The sequence below is a fragment of the Aedes aegypti genome, chromosome 1 (genome assembly GCF_002204515.2).
Source record: "Aedes aegypti strain LVP_AGWG chromosome 1, AaegL5.0 Primary Assembly, whole genome shotgun sequence".
NCBI lineage: Eukaryota > Metazoa > Arthropoda > Insecta > Diptera > Culicidae > Aedes > Aedes aegypti.
In genome coordinates, this window is record NC_035107.1 from 217,425,803 (window position 1) to 217,445,213 (window position 19,411).

A 19,411-nucleotide genomic window follows, 5' to 3' on the forward strand; every position below is an offset into this window, starting at 1 on the left:
TTGTTCTCATTCGATAAACCTTTGAAACGGACTTAAAACAAGATGCTTTATAAATTAAAGTCTTATAGAAAAAAAAATGCAATTTCCGGCGAAAAAAACTGAAATAATCTAAATAAATTTGATGTTTTAGTAAAAACAATGTTTTGGATAGTTTTTGTAAAATAACTTATGTGTTGTATGAACAATTTGAAAACAATTAAATTTAGTTCAAAAGTATGCAAAAAGATTTGGATTCGAATGAGTATTTATGAAGTTATGGTCGAACACAGAAGACTTTTATTCGTAAAATAAGGAAAATTTTTAAGGAACCTACTTTTTTATAACTTGAAAATTCACCTTCAAGGCGCTTGTGCCACCTCTAAATATGAATATTTTTAGCTCGAACTTTGAGGTTTCTCTTGTAATATGATTTTAATTCATAAGAGCACACAAATTTTTGGTTTTGAGAACTTTTGAAAAATACGCCGCTATTGTACAATGACAAACACGTAACACAAAATACTTGCGTAATGAAAAATCGTTTCGTAATAGCCATTATCCAACTGAAATCGGTGAAACTATGACACTTATTTTTTTCATTGCAGGAAAGTAGGCCGTTTCATGGCAAATTTGCGATATGGAAAACAGCAAATTCGATGGGACATTGCCAAAAATAAGTTATGTCTCCATAGATTAATTCCTGGAAGTGCCCTGAAAAAAAAATCTTTCGTGATATGTTTGTAAACATTTCATCGAGATTCTTGGATGAAATCAAGGATAAAGCTCTGTAAAAAACAATTGAGAGGCAGAAAACAATCTTGAAATATTACCGAGGACTCGATGGAGAAAACCAAACTACTTCCAGGTGCGATTTCGAGAGTAAAATATTGGAATAGGTTTTTAAGAAATTCTTCAAATAAAAATATGAAGCTGAAAATAAAGAGAAATCCCAGAAGCCATAGTTTGCGAATATGTGGAGCTATTTCTTATCGGATTCCTTAACGAACGAATTCATTTCATTCCTTTCGAGTTTCATAACAGATAGTTCAAAAAAAAATCAACAAACATCTTTTGCAAGACTTTAAAAAATCTCATTACAACTTGAGAACTTTGAGTATTCCCTCAAATCGTTTGAATTTTCTTGTACTTGATAATTTCAATCAGTAAAATCAAACGTTATGTTATGAATTTTGACTGAAAGATACGATTTTTTGTCGACCAATTTTTGCACGTTCCAGTTTTTATGAAGAACTCTTCTCTTTTTTATCCTCATCAACAAAACCGCATCCTGTGTCACGTTTTTCTATCCGCATGGATAGAGTACTAATGGCAGTAATACGAGTTACTGCTATGAGAGGAATTAGCACCGAGCTTACATCCGTTAGTAGGAGATGCTTCATAACACTAGAAAATCGAACAAGATATACAGCTTTCACACAAGTCAAGCATAGTTAAAGTAAAGGAAAGACTGAATTGTGACGGTTCATTTGAACAATGCTTTAACATGAAGCTCTACTATCTTCAATAGAATGAGAATCGAATGAAGTGGATTTAGTGAAACAAAAACTGATGTGCAGGGAACAGCAACAATATGTAAATGCGATGTTCCTATAGCTTCCTGTAACCCACGCGAGGGAATAATGCGGTAAAGAGTGTACTTATTTAAAAATACATTTCTCAGCACTACACAACACATATGTCGTCGAGGATTAACGTTTCTAGGAGATACGGATTCAGATTCAGTGGCAAGGGTATGCGAAATACCGAATGATTCTGTCAAACACGCTTCGAAACGAAATTCCGCGGAATTCCACGGAACTCATACAAGCGGAATTTTTATTTTACGATTTCGTTTCGTTTCGCCAAATGGTAAAAATATCTTCGCGGAAAATTGAAAACAATCGGAATTAAACGGAATTTTGCAAAATTTCGAGTTTATATCGAACATAAATGACATAGCACACGCTTCTACTGCTATGCAGTATATCGCCCACACAATGGTAAAAAGCCCTTTCGTAATATTCTCGCGGGGCAAGAACCCTTAAAACACGAGCATGAGCATGAACACATATGATATATCCATGATTGACCAGAACAATCGAAGTTGAACAGAGATTTAATGAATGGGGCTTGGGATGAGCTTACCATTCTCAATGTGCACATATCGATAGTTTAAATTTTGAAAATCAATAACGGCGCTGGCCATGTCCTTACAGCCATCGGTGAAGGGAAGAAATGTTAGTTAGACAACCATTATTGTTACCAGAGACCGAAGAATCCTCTGTATATCTAATGTTGTCATGGAAAGGATATTCGGTTAGTGAGATAAAGTTAAAATCTAGGAGTCACTAATGATTGGTTGATGATGCGATCCATGTTGTTTTCATGCCTATTCAAATTCGCAATATAAATTGATAACAGCATTGTCTGGTCTGCCTTCGATTCATTTTCACCTTAAACGAGGAAGATGCGTAAAATATTATATATAAAAAAATCAAGCTAGGTTCATTCAAGCCTCCTCTCCCCCCTTTTTAGTGTGACATAATTTCTGCACGGCTTCCAATTCAAAAAAAAAAATTTTTTCGGAATGTTTAATATTTATCACTTATTACTACAAGTATCGGATGCAAGCCAAATACTGCACGGCATTTATCTTAACTTTTACAGTACTAGGTTGATGTCGGTATCTAGTACTGTAAAAGTTAAGACTTGCGGTAGTTTCAAAGAAAAGTTTCAAAATTCTATACTTTCGATCGATTTTGTGTTCTTTTAGAAAAAAAATCACAAATGAGTTATATTTTAGAATCATGCATTTATTATTTGAAAATTGTTCTGGATTTAGGTCGAAATATGTTGGGGAACCTAGGGTTTTTCAAAATGGAGAAGCACAACAGCATTTTTTCTGATCTGAACCGAGAGAAATCAATAAATGAGGGAGACACACAATTTAGCTCATTAAGAGACGGATTGTCTGAACGAACATGAATTAACTTTTTAATCTAATTTGCAGTTCCTCAATGCTATGTTGTGCAGGTTCAGAACCTTTTGCATAATTTTCAAATAGTTTCAAAATACTTTCGAGGCCCTAAATTTATTGAAAGTTCGATTTTGTAGTCAGTTTTAAACAAATTTCCAAAGAAATCGTCCAGAAATTTCCACACAGATTTTTGAACACGATCATTTCTTCTGTATTATCTCAAGGAAACTACAGGAATCACCTCCAGTAATTTCCACATGGATTACTTTAAAAGTTTTCTTTCCTACAGATTTTTCCATTTATTCTCCCAGCCATTTATAGAAAAAAAAAACCTCTGAGAATCAATCCACGTTTTCTCCAGTGATTATTTCAGGATATTTATTTGGGACTCTTAATTAAACTCGACCAGAGAATCCTTGTTAACTCAATTTAAAAACATCTACCCATCCCCTCAAGCGTTATGAAATTTGTGAATGGGATTTTATAAAACAATACACAAGACATGTAGGTTTGTCGTTGAAAGTCAGAAAAGTTTTCAACACGAGTAAATGTCAAGCCGTAACATAACAGATGCTGCGCAGCAATAAACAATGCACGTTTGGCTGAAGCAGTAAACAGCATGTTGCAATATTTTCTTCGTTTGAATTTTTCATAGTTTTGTGATATTTTAAGATTTATAATAATTGTGGTACACGGTAATTGAGAGAAAAGCGGACTGTTTATTGCAGATAAGGAAATTCGTGTATTTTCGGCAGGGCTGTGCATTATCGAAAGCATTTTGTGAAACACGAAGGTTTGGTTGTGTCGTCTCGATGATAACGAACAACTGCGACGCTTCGTTCTTCGTTCCACACTCATTCGTTTCGTTGCCCGATTTTAAAGCAAGGAACAAGAAAAGGTGAATTGAAAGAGTAAGAATTTCGTTTCATTTCGTTTCAATGAAATCCATCAAAATGTTTGAAATTGATTTTTACCTATTGTTTGCAATAGTAATGTATGTGACATGTTAAGTAATAAATTAAGATAGAGAATCTATGCGGGCCACCACGTCGTTCATTTAAATTAATCAGCTCCTAAATTTAGAGACTACCGATTGAAAGACCAGCTCGCTGCCTCACCTCTGATTTATGACGCGCGATGCACAAGCAGCAAGAAAGAAATGAAAGACTACGCTTGCTGTGATGACAGGAAAGGTTTGTCCTATTGAAACGAAACAGTAGAGTTTCAATTGAAAGGCATGCTTGAGTCCGTCAGTTGGGGACTAAAAATTCTTTCAATGAAATGAAAATGTACGGCCTTGATTTTCAGCAGTTTAGTTCTCTTCGTCATGTGACTTATCTGTCACTCAAATCGACTGAAGTTTAGTAGTAAGATGCGAGTATACCCCATTAGGCATAAAGACGTTAGGCATAAGGACGTTAGGCATATGGATGTTAGGTATAATGAACGTTAGGCATAAAGACATTAGGCATAATGGATGCTAGGCATAAAATACGTTAGGCATAATGGACGTTTGGCATATAAAAAAAACTGCATGTAAGCCATTCAAAACTCGTCATATATCGAATTGTGGGTGGGTGTCCTTCAGATGTAACAGCTCAAAATAAAAAAAAAATTCGCGGGGTTCATATGAAAAGCGTAAAGAGGGGTGGTTTGGCTGGTTGGTCATAAATGACTATTTTCGGTATTATGAAATTTTACAACTAACCCATTATCGCAAGATATGGAAGAAGATTGTTGTCATGGTCATTCTTATCATTCTAAAATTCAGCTCAACCTATTTTTGTAAGTATCAAGTTATATTTGCGATGTGCAATCAAAGGTTTTTTTTCTGGAGATGTTTATGTTAGTGGGTATAGTATATGTAGATTTTTTTTAATTGCTTTTCTCACATAATGGCATTAGTTCTAAAGAAGGGAAATCATTCATGAAGGGAAATGACTAACTTGAAGACAATAATCAAGACTCAAGTCAGTAATTTATGTTACGATAGGTGACATTAATTTTAACAATAATGTTATGGTAGTTTGACAACAATCTTCTTGGCGTTACATTACCATTCCGAGTCTGCTGTAATGTAGTGAGAACAATTCCTTTTCTACAAAAATTTTTTGATGATTTTCTAGAAATATTGAAATTTTTGAAATTCGTAAAATTATTGAATTAGTATGTATCGAAGGAACAGCCCATTATCAAAAGAAGGAAAAAAAATCTGATTTAAACATTAGCAGCACTTACTTCAATAATTATGTCGTCAGTATAACTATGAAGAACAGACTTCAATTTAAAGAAGGGATAAATTCTGATGAAAAATTTGTCAGTTATATGTGTACAACCAAACTCAAAAGATGAGCAGCAGATCATGTACAGCGTCGTTATTGCCATTGCTGGCATTACGCGCCAACACTAACTCTTAGCTTTGTGTTCTTGGAGCACTTCCACAATAATTAATTAAAAGTTGTTGATGTAACCATTTTCCATTCTTATTTGTACACGATACTCGAGCACGATTATGCTCCATGGCCAAAGAAGTGAAGAAGACGAAAAGATTCTGGATCAACTTTGAAACGAACTAAGATACCTTCTCAGCATGGCTTTGCTGTATGGTCGCAGAAGTTACCACAAAGCTTATAAAGGCCCTTCATAGCATTGTGTTGATTATTAAATCATGTTTTGTCCTAGAAATTGATCTCAAAGGATTCACAACTATAGGACAACTGCAAGGCAACCGCATTGCACAGGACACACTTTTGAACTTTAAAGTCCTTAACAATTATCAATAAATCAGCTCACTTTCCACAAATCCGATTTTTCTTTTTCGTTCTGGAAATTATGCCTATCGTCTATTATGCCTAACGTTGATTATGCCAAACATAATGGATTGCCAAACGTCTATTATGCCTAACGTCGTGCACCCGTAAGATGCGGAAAGCACAGTAGGCTTTGCCACGAACGGACATGTTTTGAGCTCAGGTCACGTTTGTTTTTTTCGCGTCATTTGTGATAAATTTTATCCATGATTCCGCTGGTGGTTCGATCGGTACTACGCCATCCTAATAGTTTTTTAGTTTGTCATTTTCTGTGCAAAACTTACTCAAACTTGAGTAAGCGCGACTACCTCCAAAAGAGTGCTTTACAAGGTACTAGTTCTTGGTGCTACAGTGCTAGTTTTTGGATGGAGTTTCACGACGTACTTTCTAGGAGCTTTCAGTGCATCTGGTGAGTTTGTTCCTTAACAAAAGATATAACGTTGCATTTCAATTACGGATCCATCATTGATTATTTAGGTATTGCAATACTTGAGCTAATTATCAGCTTGGTAATTCTAGAATATTTGAGGTATTTTACCTCTTATGCAGGGCTCATTCATACCTCATTCAGATTGTAAGTATTGGAAATTATCTGGTATGGAATACCTCAATTTGGTATTCAGTAGTTATTTTCTTCTGCTCGGGTAGTTACGTAGCAGACTTTGTATTGTAGTTCGACATTTTTTTTCTCGTTTATTTAGATCATTTCCTTCGATTTGTTCGATTTACGCGTTACTGTCGGTCGTACGTTGTGGAACTCTTTCTGAAGTTTTTTTCGTGCTAACGTCATTTGTTTTTTTTTTTCTATTAGATGAATGCATCTCGAGCGGCCGTTTTTTTTTTGTATTCGATGTAAAACGTTTCAATCTTTTTTATTATCAATCCGATGACCCTGGAGGGATCGGTTCTGCTTTTTACTGTTTACTGAGCAGAAAATCACAACCGCTCAAAAGGTAATCAACCAAACTATAAATATAATATATTTTCCTATTTTGATTGCCGGCATTCAAATGATTAAAATATTAAAACTTAACCATAAATTCTCTGTGTCTATCGCTAGCTTTTCAGGCGAATCCTGACCTCACACCTCTCCTAAATTCCACTTCCGTAGCACTTATGAGTGTGTCGCTGAGTCGGTGGCCTCTCATTAAGTAAGTGCTACATTAACATTTCCTTCCTTTATCCCAAGTTAGGTAAAGATGGACGTGGCCAGGAATAGCAATATTCATGCTTTTGGTAACATTGTTCATGATCGGGCTAAGGTTTACTCCCCAACCTTGTTCCTGAAAGCAGTCTGGGTGTGATTATCAAATGACATATGAATATTGGTAGTATCCAATCTACGAAGTATACCGTAACTACGCTAACGCTAACGTCGTGTACCCGTAAGATGCATGCAATACAATTAAAATATCAAAATATGATGGGTTATAAAAAGTTTAACCTCTCTACCTGCCGAATTGCAAGTAGCTGTTAAGACTATAAGAAGTCACCCTATTTGTTTGTGTCCCGAAATTATCTTTACGCAAAAAAAAAATCGCGGAATATTCAGAAAAAAAATCGTTTCGTGAGGATTTGAATTTCGTATCGGTTTTAACGGAACATTTTAATTATTCTTTTCGTTTTGCAACGACTAGTTTTGAAAATTCCGCATATCGTTTCGTTTCGTAACGCCATTGAAAATATTCATATCGCATACCCTTATTCAGTGGTACATTATGGAGCTGATTCCGTAAAAAAAACTAGAATTTCTCATTAAAGAAGATTTGCACTTGCTTATGGCAGAATCAGGAAGTAGTATAACGAGAGAAACATCGATAACTTGAAATCAGCGGAATAAGGTTTACATTTGTGAAATAATTTCGCAAGCGGATTATGTTCGCAGAAAATTACAATCCTTGATACAAGCGATGGGCGAATGGATAATGTTGATAACATAGCATGAACACATCATGATAATAAATCTTCGAGCTGTTTAGTAGAATACCTATAAGTAGATGAAAAAACCGAATTTAGTACTGTACCATTTAATTCCACTAGAGTTTGTATCCTTTGACAGATACGCGTATTTCAACCTTCAAACCTCTGTAAGGCCGTCTTCAGTGTCGTGTACTAGTCGAGTCAAGTACTATGTTGAATACACAACGAAACGAATTTTTAACCTCATTTTATTTGGTGTTGAATGGGTTAGAAATTTCCTGTTTAAGTACATAGTTCATTAATAAATTGCGACTCACTACTTCTTATAAACTCAGCCTTATATACTTACGTTAAGTGTTTCATTTCATGGTTCAGTAATTAGATTAAATGCGTTTCCACAACGTGGGGTGTACTATAGTCTGTAATGGTAACTTGTTAGATTTAGCAAACAACTGTTGGGAATGTAAGTTTACCTTTCACAGCTTTAGCTTAGATTAGATTTAAGGGTAATTCAATTACAGAATGTTTGTAGTATATTGTTCAACTAATAGAGAGGAAAATAAATACAAATTAAAGGACATATTTTCATTATTTTATAAGAAAACTTCTCACCATGTACGCACGTTTTGCTAATTCACTACTGTTTGGCTATACTGATGTTGAGAATGACATGGTAACAAAGGTAGGTAGTAGGAATAGAATATAAATGTGTAAGTTGCGCCTCTTCAGGCCTGGTGGATTGAAGGAGGTTAGTTGCAAACGCAACAGTACTAAATTCGTTTTTTCATCTACTTATGAACACACCAGTTACGTTGCTGCCATCAGCTTTCGGTTAACATCAAACAGTGGGGGATGTGGAACATATTTCGAAATGGTTTAATTACTTATTACTTTTCCGTCTCACAGATATCATAAAGCGATTCAAGAGGCGCGTTCCTCAACAGTTGGGAGAATTGTTCCATCGCCATATGATGAACCTATTTCATCTTCTCACCTCAAGGGATAGGGCAAGCAATGGAAAAAAATTAGAGGAAATAGGAATGGGGTTCCCTGAAGAGGGGAAATCGCATAAGCAAAACCAGAGCACAAAACTCCATACAAGAATGGGTCCGAACAGCGTCTTCGAACAAAGCGGCATACTATAGCATCGACCGCGTAGAGCTATGGGAAATCATGGACGAGAATAGCTTTCCTGGGAATCTCACAAGACTTATAAGAGCGACGATGGAACGTGGGCAAAATTGTTTGAAGATTTCAGATTAATAGTCTAATTCTCACCGGGTACTACTATAAGATAATAGATTATCGTGCCTGTTGGTCGATATTGGGCTAGAAGGTGTTATGCGGAAAGCCGGGGTACGATTTCCAACAGATCCAGTCAATTTGTTTGCTTCGCGGATGATATGGGCGTTGTCAGCCAAACATAAGTACTGTTACGAACTAAACTAGGAAAATTCAACGGCCTGTATCCTTTTTATTTCCCTAATGTTCACCCTTCGAATTTTATCGATGTTTGAGAATACGCTTCAGAATTATTGTACCATGACTAAACATCGTTCAAACCTTTGCCATGAGATTCACAACCTGAGTTTGTGATATCACGTTACAGGAAAAAAAAATTGCGACAACAATAACATAAATATCACCAAACGCTCATCATCTTTTCAATAATTCCCTTTACCGTAATCCAAAAATAACGCAACCTTGCTTTTTATATCTGAATACGTCACTCGAAAGCTTTTCTTTAATATTTCGCGTAAAAAATAGTTTTGAATGATAAAATCATTGTATCTTTGATAAAACCACTACCTCCATTATAAGAACATTTTACAGTGAAAAAGGTTTTCGCTAACTTCTGATCATATAATATTTCATATTTCCTTGCTAAATACAATGATTTTGTCACACATTTTTGTTGTTTTGACAAGGGCCATGCTTTTGAATACATAAAAAAATACCTTGAATTATGCTATAAACCGCATAATCACTATTACTGGACACACACGGTCAATGGATCAGACACCCTATACCTTCCTTGGTCAGTGTAGTGTTCAATAATGTTTAATTCATTTCAAAACAGTATTACGTGCAGTGTCTGCATATTTCAATATACAGTCAACAACGCTGATCCTCAGTAGGCTCCGTCATCGTTGAATTCTTCTTTGTGTGAATGTTTGTTTGACAATACATGCGCGAATCTGGTAGAACGTGCATTCAGTTTTTCAATTACTTTTGTTACACTAATTCTCATCCACTACTGACATTCAAATTCAATTTCACTAGTGAAAAAAATCATTTCCGTCAGAATACCCCACAAACATCCGCAAATTTTATTAAAAGACAATCATGACGAATTGCATCCAGAATGAGTCGAAAAAAATAAAAATCGTGCTCGATAGTCTTCGATTTGGATTAAATTTTGCACATGTTTTTGGTATGATAGAATACGTATTTTCCATAGAAAAATTGATCATTTTGACTCAAGCGTAACTTTTGAAAATGGCCTATAAATTATTGCATGCAACTTATTTGAAAAATTCTAACTCCGAAACTGTTGATTTTAGAGAAAAATGTTCTATGAAGAAGTTGTCGTGAACCGTTTGGACTGTAAGAAAAAAATATACACTGAAAAAATATTTTACTTATTTTCATAGAAAAATCAAAAATAAAACTTTAATTTTAAATTACACAAAAACCCCATTTTTAATATTTTTTATATTCTCACCATAGAATCTTGATAGTTAAAAGATGTTTAGGACAAAGTATCAAAATGGAGAAATTTTAAATAATTTTTTTTTTCTAAGAACAACTTTTGGTCGATTTTCAAAATTTTGATTTTTTGTCAAAATAAATACGTTCTGATGATACAGTAAGCATCTTGAAATGATTCTAAGCCATAATAATTATATGGATAATTTCTCTAGAAGTAGCCGTTTTCAAATTATATCGAGTTTAATGCAAAAAATATTGTTTCTATATTAAAATAGGCCATGTTCATTTGTTATTCGTGATTCTCCATCAAGGAAAATAAGTAAGTGGAAAGAAATATGGTCTTTACTCTCGAAAACGTATTATTATTAATGGAGAAACGCGAATAATTTATGAAAATGGCCTATTTTAATTTTTAAACACTATTTTTTGCATTAAACTCGATATAATTCGAAAATGACTACTTTTAGAGAAATTATTCATATAATCATTATGGCTTAGAATCATTTCAAGATGCTTACTGTATCATCAGAACGTATTTATTTTGACAAAAAATCAAAATTTTGAAAATCGACCAAAAGTTGTTCTTAGAAAAACTTTTTTATTAAAAATTTCTCCATCATGAAACTTTGTCCTAAACATCTTTTAACTATCAAGATTATATGGTGAAAATACAAAAAATATTAAAAATGGGGTTTTTGTGTAATTTAAAATTTAAGTTTCATTTTTGATTTTTCTATGAAAATAAGTAAAATATTTTTTCAGTGTATATTTTTTTCTTATAGTCCAAACGGTTCAATACAACTTCTTCATAGAACATTTTTCTCTAAAATCAACAGTTTAGGAGTTAGAATTTTTCAAATAAGTAGCATGCAATAATTTATAGGCCATTTTCAAAAGTTACGCTTGAGTCAAAATGATCAATTTTTCTATGGAAAATACGTATTCTACCATACCAAAAATATGTGCAAAATTTAATCCAAATCGAAGATGGTCGAGTTCTGTGACTGACCGATTTGACATGGAATCCGTCTCATGATTCATCAACTGGAGGCATCACATTGCCGTTTTCTTACACCAGTAATATAAAATTCATTTGTATTTTTTTATATTCAATTTTCAATTTCAGTGCCTCTAGGTGAAACTGAATTTTGAAATGACACCAAAAGTGGGTGAAACTGAATGTGTGCGTGTGTTGCACCCACTCTCTTTCTCGTCGCATTCGCATTCGAAGTCAGATTGGCTTCTTGCTAGCGGAGTTTGTTTTTGTTCGTTTCCGCACTGATCGGGTATCATTCGGCTGAATTTTTACGACACTGATTACGTGGCAGTGTTGCCATATATTACGTTTGTGATTTGGAGTGTAATAAAATTAAAATTAAATAAACCGCACGTTTCTTGTAAAGAAATGTCCAAAATTATGTCTGCCAGAAAGGAGCCTTACTTACACGATCGGTACCGACCCGGCTCGGAGTTGGAATTTTTGTTCAGCAGTACACCCTGCGGCATACCATCTTTCATCCGGGCATTGAGGAACTGTAAACAGCAGAAGCAGATGATTTCCTGGAAGTATATTCGAAACCTGCAAGGACATAGATAATACATTCACTTTAAGAAATTGATAAACATTATTGGCAGCGGTTTAGGGACAAAACGTCGAAAGACAAAACGTCGAAACCCAAAACGTCGAATGCCAAAATGTCGAATCCCAAAACGTCGAAAGGGACAAAACGTCGAAGAGACAAAATGTCGAAAGTAGTCGTTTTTCTAGCGAATGTGTTGGTATTGAACGTAACTAGCGTTGCCAAGGAAAAAATTGGTTGCGATGCGAACGGCGTTGGGGACAATAAAATTTACCATTTTCATCCTTACTTTGAGTAACATTTTATATTGGAAAATGTCAATCCTACACCAATTTCAATCTAGAGGAGAAGCAGTGCATCACTTCGAGAACAAGCGTTAAAATGAAGCCAAAGGTAAAAGTAGATATGATCGAAGTATGAACGAGCGTCTCACACGACTTTTCCGTTAACTCAACTCTCGAGCATTTCAGGACCCTCTATCAGTTGGTCAGTTACATGACAGTTACCGATCCTAGGCACGAATATAGATAATCAAACTAATACCTTCAATAATCCCAAGTCTTCCAAAGGATACCAGGCACAACACAGGCTGTCGAGCTGGATATGACGAATATTCTACGCAAACTTCATTACAACCTTCATTCAAACCTTTTTCCTGAATAACATTGCTATAAGTTTTTACAATATTAAACTCTGTACTCGAGTAGAGAATACCCTTTCATTTCATTTCATTCATTTTGTGCACTAGCTTCTCTAAAATCTATACAGCAATTATTTGAAAGTAATTTTTATTTGCTACTGGTTATGCTATCTCTTGATAAATAGTGTATTGTTTATTCTTGTAAAGTACACTCATTCTTTCAACAAATTAGTGGCAGCAATTTCATCAAATTTACAACTGAGTGTTTGACAATTAGTAATTTATTTATTTATTAAAAATTACTAATTCTTTTATCACATTAGAACAAATTGAATCGATTTATTGTTTTACTTTTTGGAAACAGAAATTCTTCATCAGTATATCCAGTAAGTTTTTCGAAATGTACTACAGAACAGACTTCTACCGCATTGTTTTTTTATGTAGAGAATAAATGTATATAACCATATCGTATAAACACCATAATACAATACAGAACAATGCAAATTGATAGTTTTATTTCAAAACACACTCCTCGCATTTGCCGTTTCAAAGTTTGAGTAAAAGTAGCACATGCTCTCATCAATGTCTCTCCAATAATTATTTCATGACCTATTTAATATAAAACATTTAATTTATTCCGACAAGTTTTGGTTACTGTCATTTGATTTTTGTAATCTCTTCCAAGACAAGCTAATTATTATAATATAAAAGTGATAACACTGCGAAAAAAAATTCCCTGCTTTAATTTCCAAAAACTTTATTTTGAATTTGGATTTTACGACGTTTTGGCAATCGACATTTTGTCTTTCGACGTTCTGTCCTTTCGACGTTTTGTCCCTTCGACGTTTTGTCCTTTGGACATTTTAGCTTTCGGCGTTTTGGCATTCGACATTTTGTCTTTCGACGTTATGTCCTTTCGACGTTTTGTCCCTTCGACGTTTTGTCCTTTCGACGTTTTGGAATTCGACATTTTGGCATTCGACATTTTGTCTTTCGACATTTTGTCACCCAACCATTGGCAGCAACACTACTAACCGGCTATTCATCCAATAGTAGATGATCGGATTGACCATCGCGTTGGACATCGCCAGCCAGTAGAACCCCAGGTAAAGCTGCTGGACGTAACTGGACGATGTCATCTGGTTGTTGTGATAGGCGTACACGAAAAACAGATGATATGGTAGCCAACAGATGGCGAAGATGGTCACCACGATGATGAACATTCTGACAACCTGCAGGTAAAAAAGAGAGAAACATTGCAAATCAGCAAACCTTATGGTTCACAGGTTCATGGATATTAGGGGTTGGCAATTAATTACGTCACCCTATAAGGAGGTAGGGGGAGTCCAGCAAAACGTGACGATGCATGCAAATTTTGCAAGGGTTGCTTATCAGAATCAAATAGCCAATTTCCACATGACGCATTTAATGGATGCTCCATGCGTCCTTACGTGGAACACAAATGCCGATGACTAATAAGATTTTTTCTGCAAATTGAATCATCCGATGCGTTCGGTTACGGTTATTTGTTATTCATTATGAACAAATGAAATCGAATTCCATCGATGGTCTCCATAGTCTGTATGACGTCTGTTATTCGAACTATTCTCTGGTGTGCATACAAGCAGTGTACTTCAGATGTGATAAAAACAGATAATATCCATAAACCGTACGACAGCCCATACGGTGACGGTGGTAGTGTTCACTTCGTTTGCATAGAAATTGATTGTAATAGTTCCCGTGGCTGTCGTTCTCCATGACAAACATATATTGTGCACAACGGTGGTCCATTATAGGGACGCAATAATGTCTGATTGGGGTTTCCCAGCGGTGTCAAAGGTTTTTACCTGCAAAATTTCGAGAACACATACCGTAAGGACGCCATTCACCGCTCATTTAACAGTATTTCAACACGTTAAATTACGTCAAAAACGGGTTTTCGATATTTTTGCGCTAGACGCAAGAAAAAACATTTGTTTTTGTAGGAAAAAAAATTGGGGTCGGTAATGTTTGTTACATTACCGCAGGTTTGACGTAGAACAACGATTTATAATAATTTGATTTGTTATGTGTATGAATTTGTAAGTGTACTTGTTTTGTGTTGTTATTGATCGGATGAAGTTTTCAGAAGTTAACTCTTTTCGGACTCATTTTGGTAGTCCTGAAAAAAAAACCATTTGTCGTTCTGTGGTTCCGAGAACCAGTGTTTGGTGTTCCAGGAATAATGCCAGATGATTGAGTTTGTTTGTTTGGTCGTTGCTTCCTTGTGTTGCTTGGTTGGGTGATCGGTTTCTGGCTGCATCTGTAGTTCGCCAAACTCCTCCAGTAGATTAGATGTTTGATAGCTCGGGTGCTTCGATCGTGAGAGTCCAGTGCTTTGGTCTGGAGCAATATCCATTGCATGAGCATTTAGGCTCTGTACATTGAAACTCATCATGGGCCGCTATGATCCAGTATTTCCGCCATCGGCCGAATAAACATGAGCTGGGTTTGAACCAGCACAACCATCCGCGACAAAATCGTTCATTAAACTGACTTCTCGAGTTCTCGACCACGCGATGAAGCTCAAATCGTTTTTTCCGCTCATTCTCTTTTTAACTGTCAATCAAAAGCACGCTCAAAAGATTCCTTTTAAGGCTGTGAACCGTTTCACTAATTCGCAGGCATTGCAGAATTCGCTCTCATTTGAGTATGAAGCACGATCAAAGCAAGCAAAGAAAAACATCCCATCTGTTGCGGTCCACGATCGTCATTGTATCGCAAGGTGTAACAAGTCTGATAAATGGAAGCAGCGAGCGAGAGCCCCAAAGAGAGAGCGATGATAAAATCCATTTTTCTCACTTGTTTACCGTTGGGGATATGTGTTTTTCTTTACTGGCACGATAAACAATCCACGAACTTCCAATAGCAATAGTGTCCCCCAGGCTTGGAGCATGTTTAGAGGGGTTTTATCATGCACTACTATCCCCCCAATCTGATCAAAGTTGTAGCAGTATACGATAAACAGTCTCTCGTAATGTGCAGCATGTTATGATAGTTACAGAGAGCGATACGTGAGAGATTCTCTCAATTTTCTCAGGATTCAATCCCTGCTAATTCGTTTAACTATTAGTTAAAATTTGACATTTCGATAGTTATTTTCCCCTCAAATGGATAAACTGTACTTCGCGGTCGACCCATTTGAGCTTTGACTTCAGCAACCACATCCACCCTCTTGTCCACTCTATCAATAAAATGCATTGTGAAAAAGTCATCATCATCATCATCATCATCATCATATGGGCTTTTTTGCGTGATATTTTATTGTGAATTAACTTTAAGGTGAAGTAGGCCGTCATTGAAATTTGTACGCGTTGTTGATGATTGTTGCTAATTCATCTCACGATTTCGAATTAAAGAAAATCAGATGGTTTTGAACTGACACAGCTGAAAAAGTATCAGCATGCTTTATGCATGTTAGCGTGTGAAGTGATACTTTTTTCAAGTCAATATAAACTATCAAGATTGAGTATTATCACTTTGAAATGCAAGCTAAAAAGTCATCATTGTTGCCAAAACGAATGACGGGCTACTTAGCATTAATGGCCTATCTTATGGAAAACCAGGCTACGCCCATGTGTTCAATCGATGTTTACAATATTTTTGAAAAGGTATGTGTCATGTGAATAAAGATATTTTTCCATCTTCTGTCACGTTTTGTCACGATCAATAGCTACTCCCTCTATATAGGAAGTGCACCCAAGTGTGTTATTTGAATGCGAAAAATAGTTCCACACTTCGCTTTTCAAACATCTGTGTTTTGAATCGATTCTTGTTAGCTGTTTCATACGACATAGTGAAAAGGAAATACAGAGTGCTTTAAATTGTCGACGACAACATTTTTTACAGCAAAATTAAACGTAATCCTGCATTACTACACGTGATTCCAACCTGTGGGAACGAGCCCCAGGTTGCCGAGAGCCGTGCATTCAGCTTCATTTATCATGACATTAAATGGCCATTAGTACGTTCTCTCACCTGGAAGCGAATTTTACAGAGTCCAATGCAACTGCTACCGACCATGTTATTGGCGAAATGAATTAATTATCCTATCCGATTATCCCATTAATAGCCGCATTCAAGCACTTGGAATGTTCCCGCCTTTCTGGCCAATCGAGACCCATCAGGCACTGGTAGAAAAAAATCAGGAAACTAAGAACTAAGAGGAAGCATTGCATTGAGCTACTAGGAGATGAGTTGATTATTTCTTCTTCTTGGCATTAACGTAGCTCACTGGGACGAAGCCTGCTTCTCAGCTTAGAGTTCTCATGAGCACTTCCACACTTACTAACTGAGAGCTTTCTTTGCCAAAGTTGCCATTTTCGCATTCGTATATCGTGTGGCAGGTACGATTACACTTTATGCCCAGGGAATTCAAGGAAATTTGCATTACGAAGAGATCCTGGACCGACCGGGAATTGAATCCAGACACCTTCAGCATGGCTTTGCTTTGTAGCCGCGGACTCTTACCACTCGGCTAAGGAAGGCCCCAGCAGGTCTTATATTATTGATCAATGACGGCGCCGGCCAAGTCCTTACAGTCAGTAGGAAAGGGGAAGGAATGTTAGTGTGTAATGATTGTTGCTTACACAGACCGATAATTCCTTTGCATCTCCACCATCTCCATGGGAGGGGTGTTTATTAGTGAGGAAGGATATAGATCTGGGCAGCACCTTTCGTCGGTGATGCGATCCATGGATAAGTAAGGAAAGTACCACTCTTACTTAAAACTAGTTTTGCATTTTTATCTCGTGGTAAAAAGGTATTCGTAGAAGATTAAGAAAATACGTCGACATTCATTATGATGAATGAAAAGGAATGTCATTAAAATTAAAATTATCTGAAACAGGAATATGGGTTTTAGTGTAGTGAGTTTATTTGAAAATTACATAAATGTAACGTTGTGACCATGAAAATGTGTTATCATAAGCATGTAACGAGCTCACCAGTTGGTAACCTATTCTAGACTGTACACGAATAACTTTTCGCATTTACACTATGCAAAGTGAAAAAGATTGACCGTGATTCCACTGGAAGATGTCAAACCTGGCAACGCCTCTGCTCAGCTTTCAAAAAAAAAACAGAAATAGATTCCAAGGAATGAAAAGTGATGATTGTTACTACGTGTGATCTAATTGCAGTAATTTGGCACCGTGTTTTCCTAACACATCTTCTGATATCTCCTTACCGTCTGCGATGGTAACGAAAGACGGATGAGCTAATTAAAGCTTCAGAAGCCTAATTAGGTTTGACCTGGCAGGCATTTTTCTTTAGTGACATCAACAGCCTTACTCAGTATTCATGTCGAACTTTTGAAAATAATCCCTCGGAAGAAACATTAGCAAATGAGCCGTCTGCTTGTAATTGGTGTTCCGAACAAACTTTCTCATCCGATGGGTAATCCAGTTTGGAACCAAATCATCTTTCAACTTCGGTGCCAAAATTAACTTTTTTTTCGCGCCGCAGTCTAGTTGAAACTTCTGACATCGGAAGAACAATTCCCTAACGATTCGATTTCTGCACGCCTAAGTGCAAATTGAAGTCCAATTAAAATCGATGAACTTCGTGCATGCTGCAGCCCGTTCGTTCCGCTTTAGGGTATAATCGTTTGTCATGCACTCACGGTGCAAAATGGTTCAGTTGTTATTTTATTGGAAATGATAATAAGTTTTCCAATACTTATCGGGTGGAAAGAATTAAAAGGAAGTGGAACAATAATAATCATATTCGAAAACATGTTCTTCTAGAAAAATATGTGATTCGGCAAAAGGAAATATTGTAAACATTACAAGTTTCTTGTAAAACTTTATCATTTCTCAGGAAATACGCTTAAGTTGCCATTTGAAGCCATCTTCCCCTATTCCATTGTTGGGAAAGGTGCCGGGAAAAGGGTTGAAAATTCGAACGGTTCAGGTTGCTAATAGATAGTTACGTGGCTGCAAGTGAAACAAGGAAATTCAATTCCCAGTAATTGATTTTTTTTTGCACACCTTTTCAGGAGTTTTGAATTGCTCTGGCAATCCAGTGCTGCATCTGGGATAATGTAACTTGAAAGGAATAGAAACGGATGATAAAAAGCAAGAGTCTCAGTTTTAATTATTCTGTTCGTGCCATCTGGTGTTGTTTGTGCCTTTGAATTTGGCGGGGAAACGAAAACATTCGCTGCTCAATAGAAAAAAAGTTTATGTTATTGACGAATCAAGGTAAATCAACAATAGATCATTATTCTATTTGAAAAACCTTTAAAAAAGTTCAGCAATCCTGTCAAGTCTCTCCTGTCTAGTCTCACATACTTAAATGTGAATACAGGAAAAAATCTTAGGCGACCCGAACTGATATCGTATATAAACGCTTTCACCTTGCTTGCAAAACCAATAGTTATCCCGAATAAAGCAATCCAGGTATTCTTCGAAGAAAATGTGCAGAAATCTTTCTGCAATTCTGGGAATTTGGGGAAATTTGCCCATTCGCCACCCTCGATTTAGACGAAACCCCTATGTGTTTCAGAATGCTTTATTCTGCCAGTGCAGAATGATGAAAACGCATGTATGGTGGCCGAAGATCAAGATGAAGATAGATTTGTATTCAGTGCGTGTTACACGAATTTTCTCTGCTCTTGGAAGTTGTCTTAAAAACTACATAAAGCAATAAAACAGTGCTTTTCAGTGCTAAAGTTAAAAACGTGCTACTAAAACAGTAGTTTTCAGTACTATTGTTCTACTATTGATCCCTTTACGATCCTTGTTTGGACCCG

The 19,411-nt window shown here is 36.1% G+C and overlaps 1 protein-coding gene across 1 annotated transcript in view; it reads right to left on the minus strand.

Annotated features, from left to right (window-relative positions):
- The window catches only part of LOC23687834 (tachykinin-like peptides receptor 86C), a 468,956-nt gene that overhangs the window by 29,920 nt on the left and 419,625 nt on the right, over positions 1–19,411 (minus strand). Inside the window, exons 8-9 of the mRNA XM_021857584.1 lie at positions 13,654–13,850; positions 11,844–11,977 (exon numbers count right to left, since the gene is read on the minus strand). Coding sequence (XP_021713276.1) covers positions 11,844–11,977; positions 13,654–13,850 — 331 coding nt within the window. The remainder of the gene's footprint in view (positions 1–11,843; positions 11,978–13,653; positions 13,851–19,411) is intronic.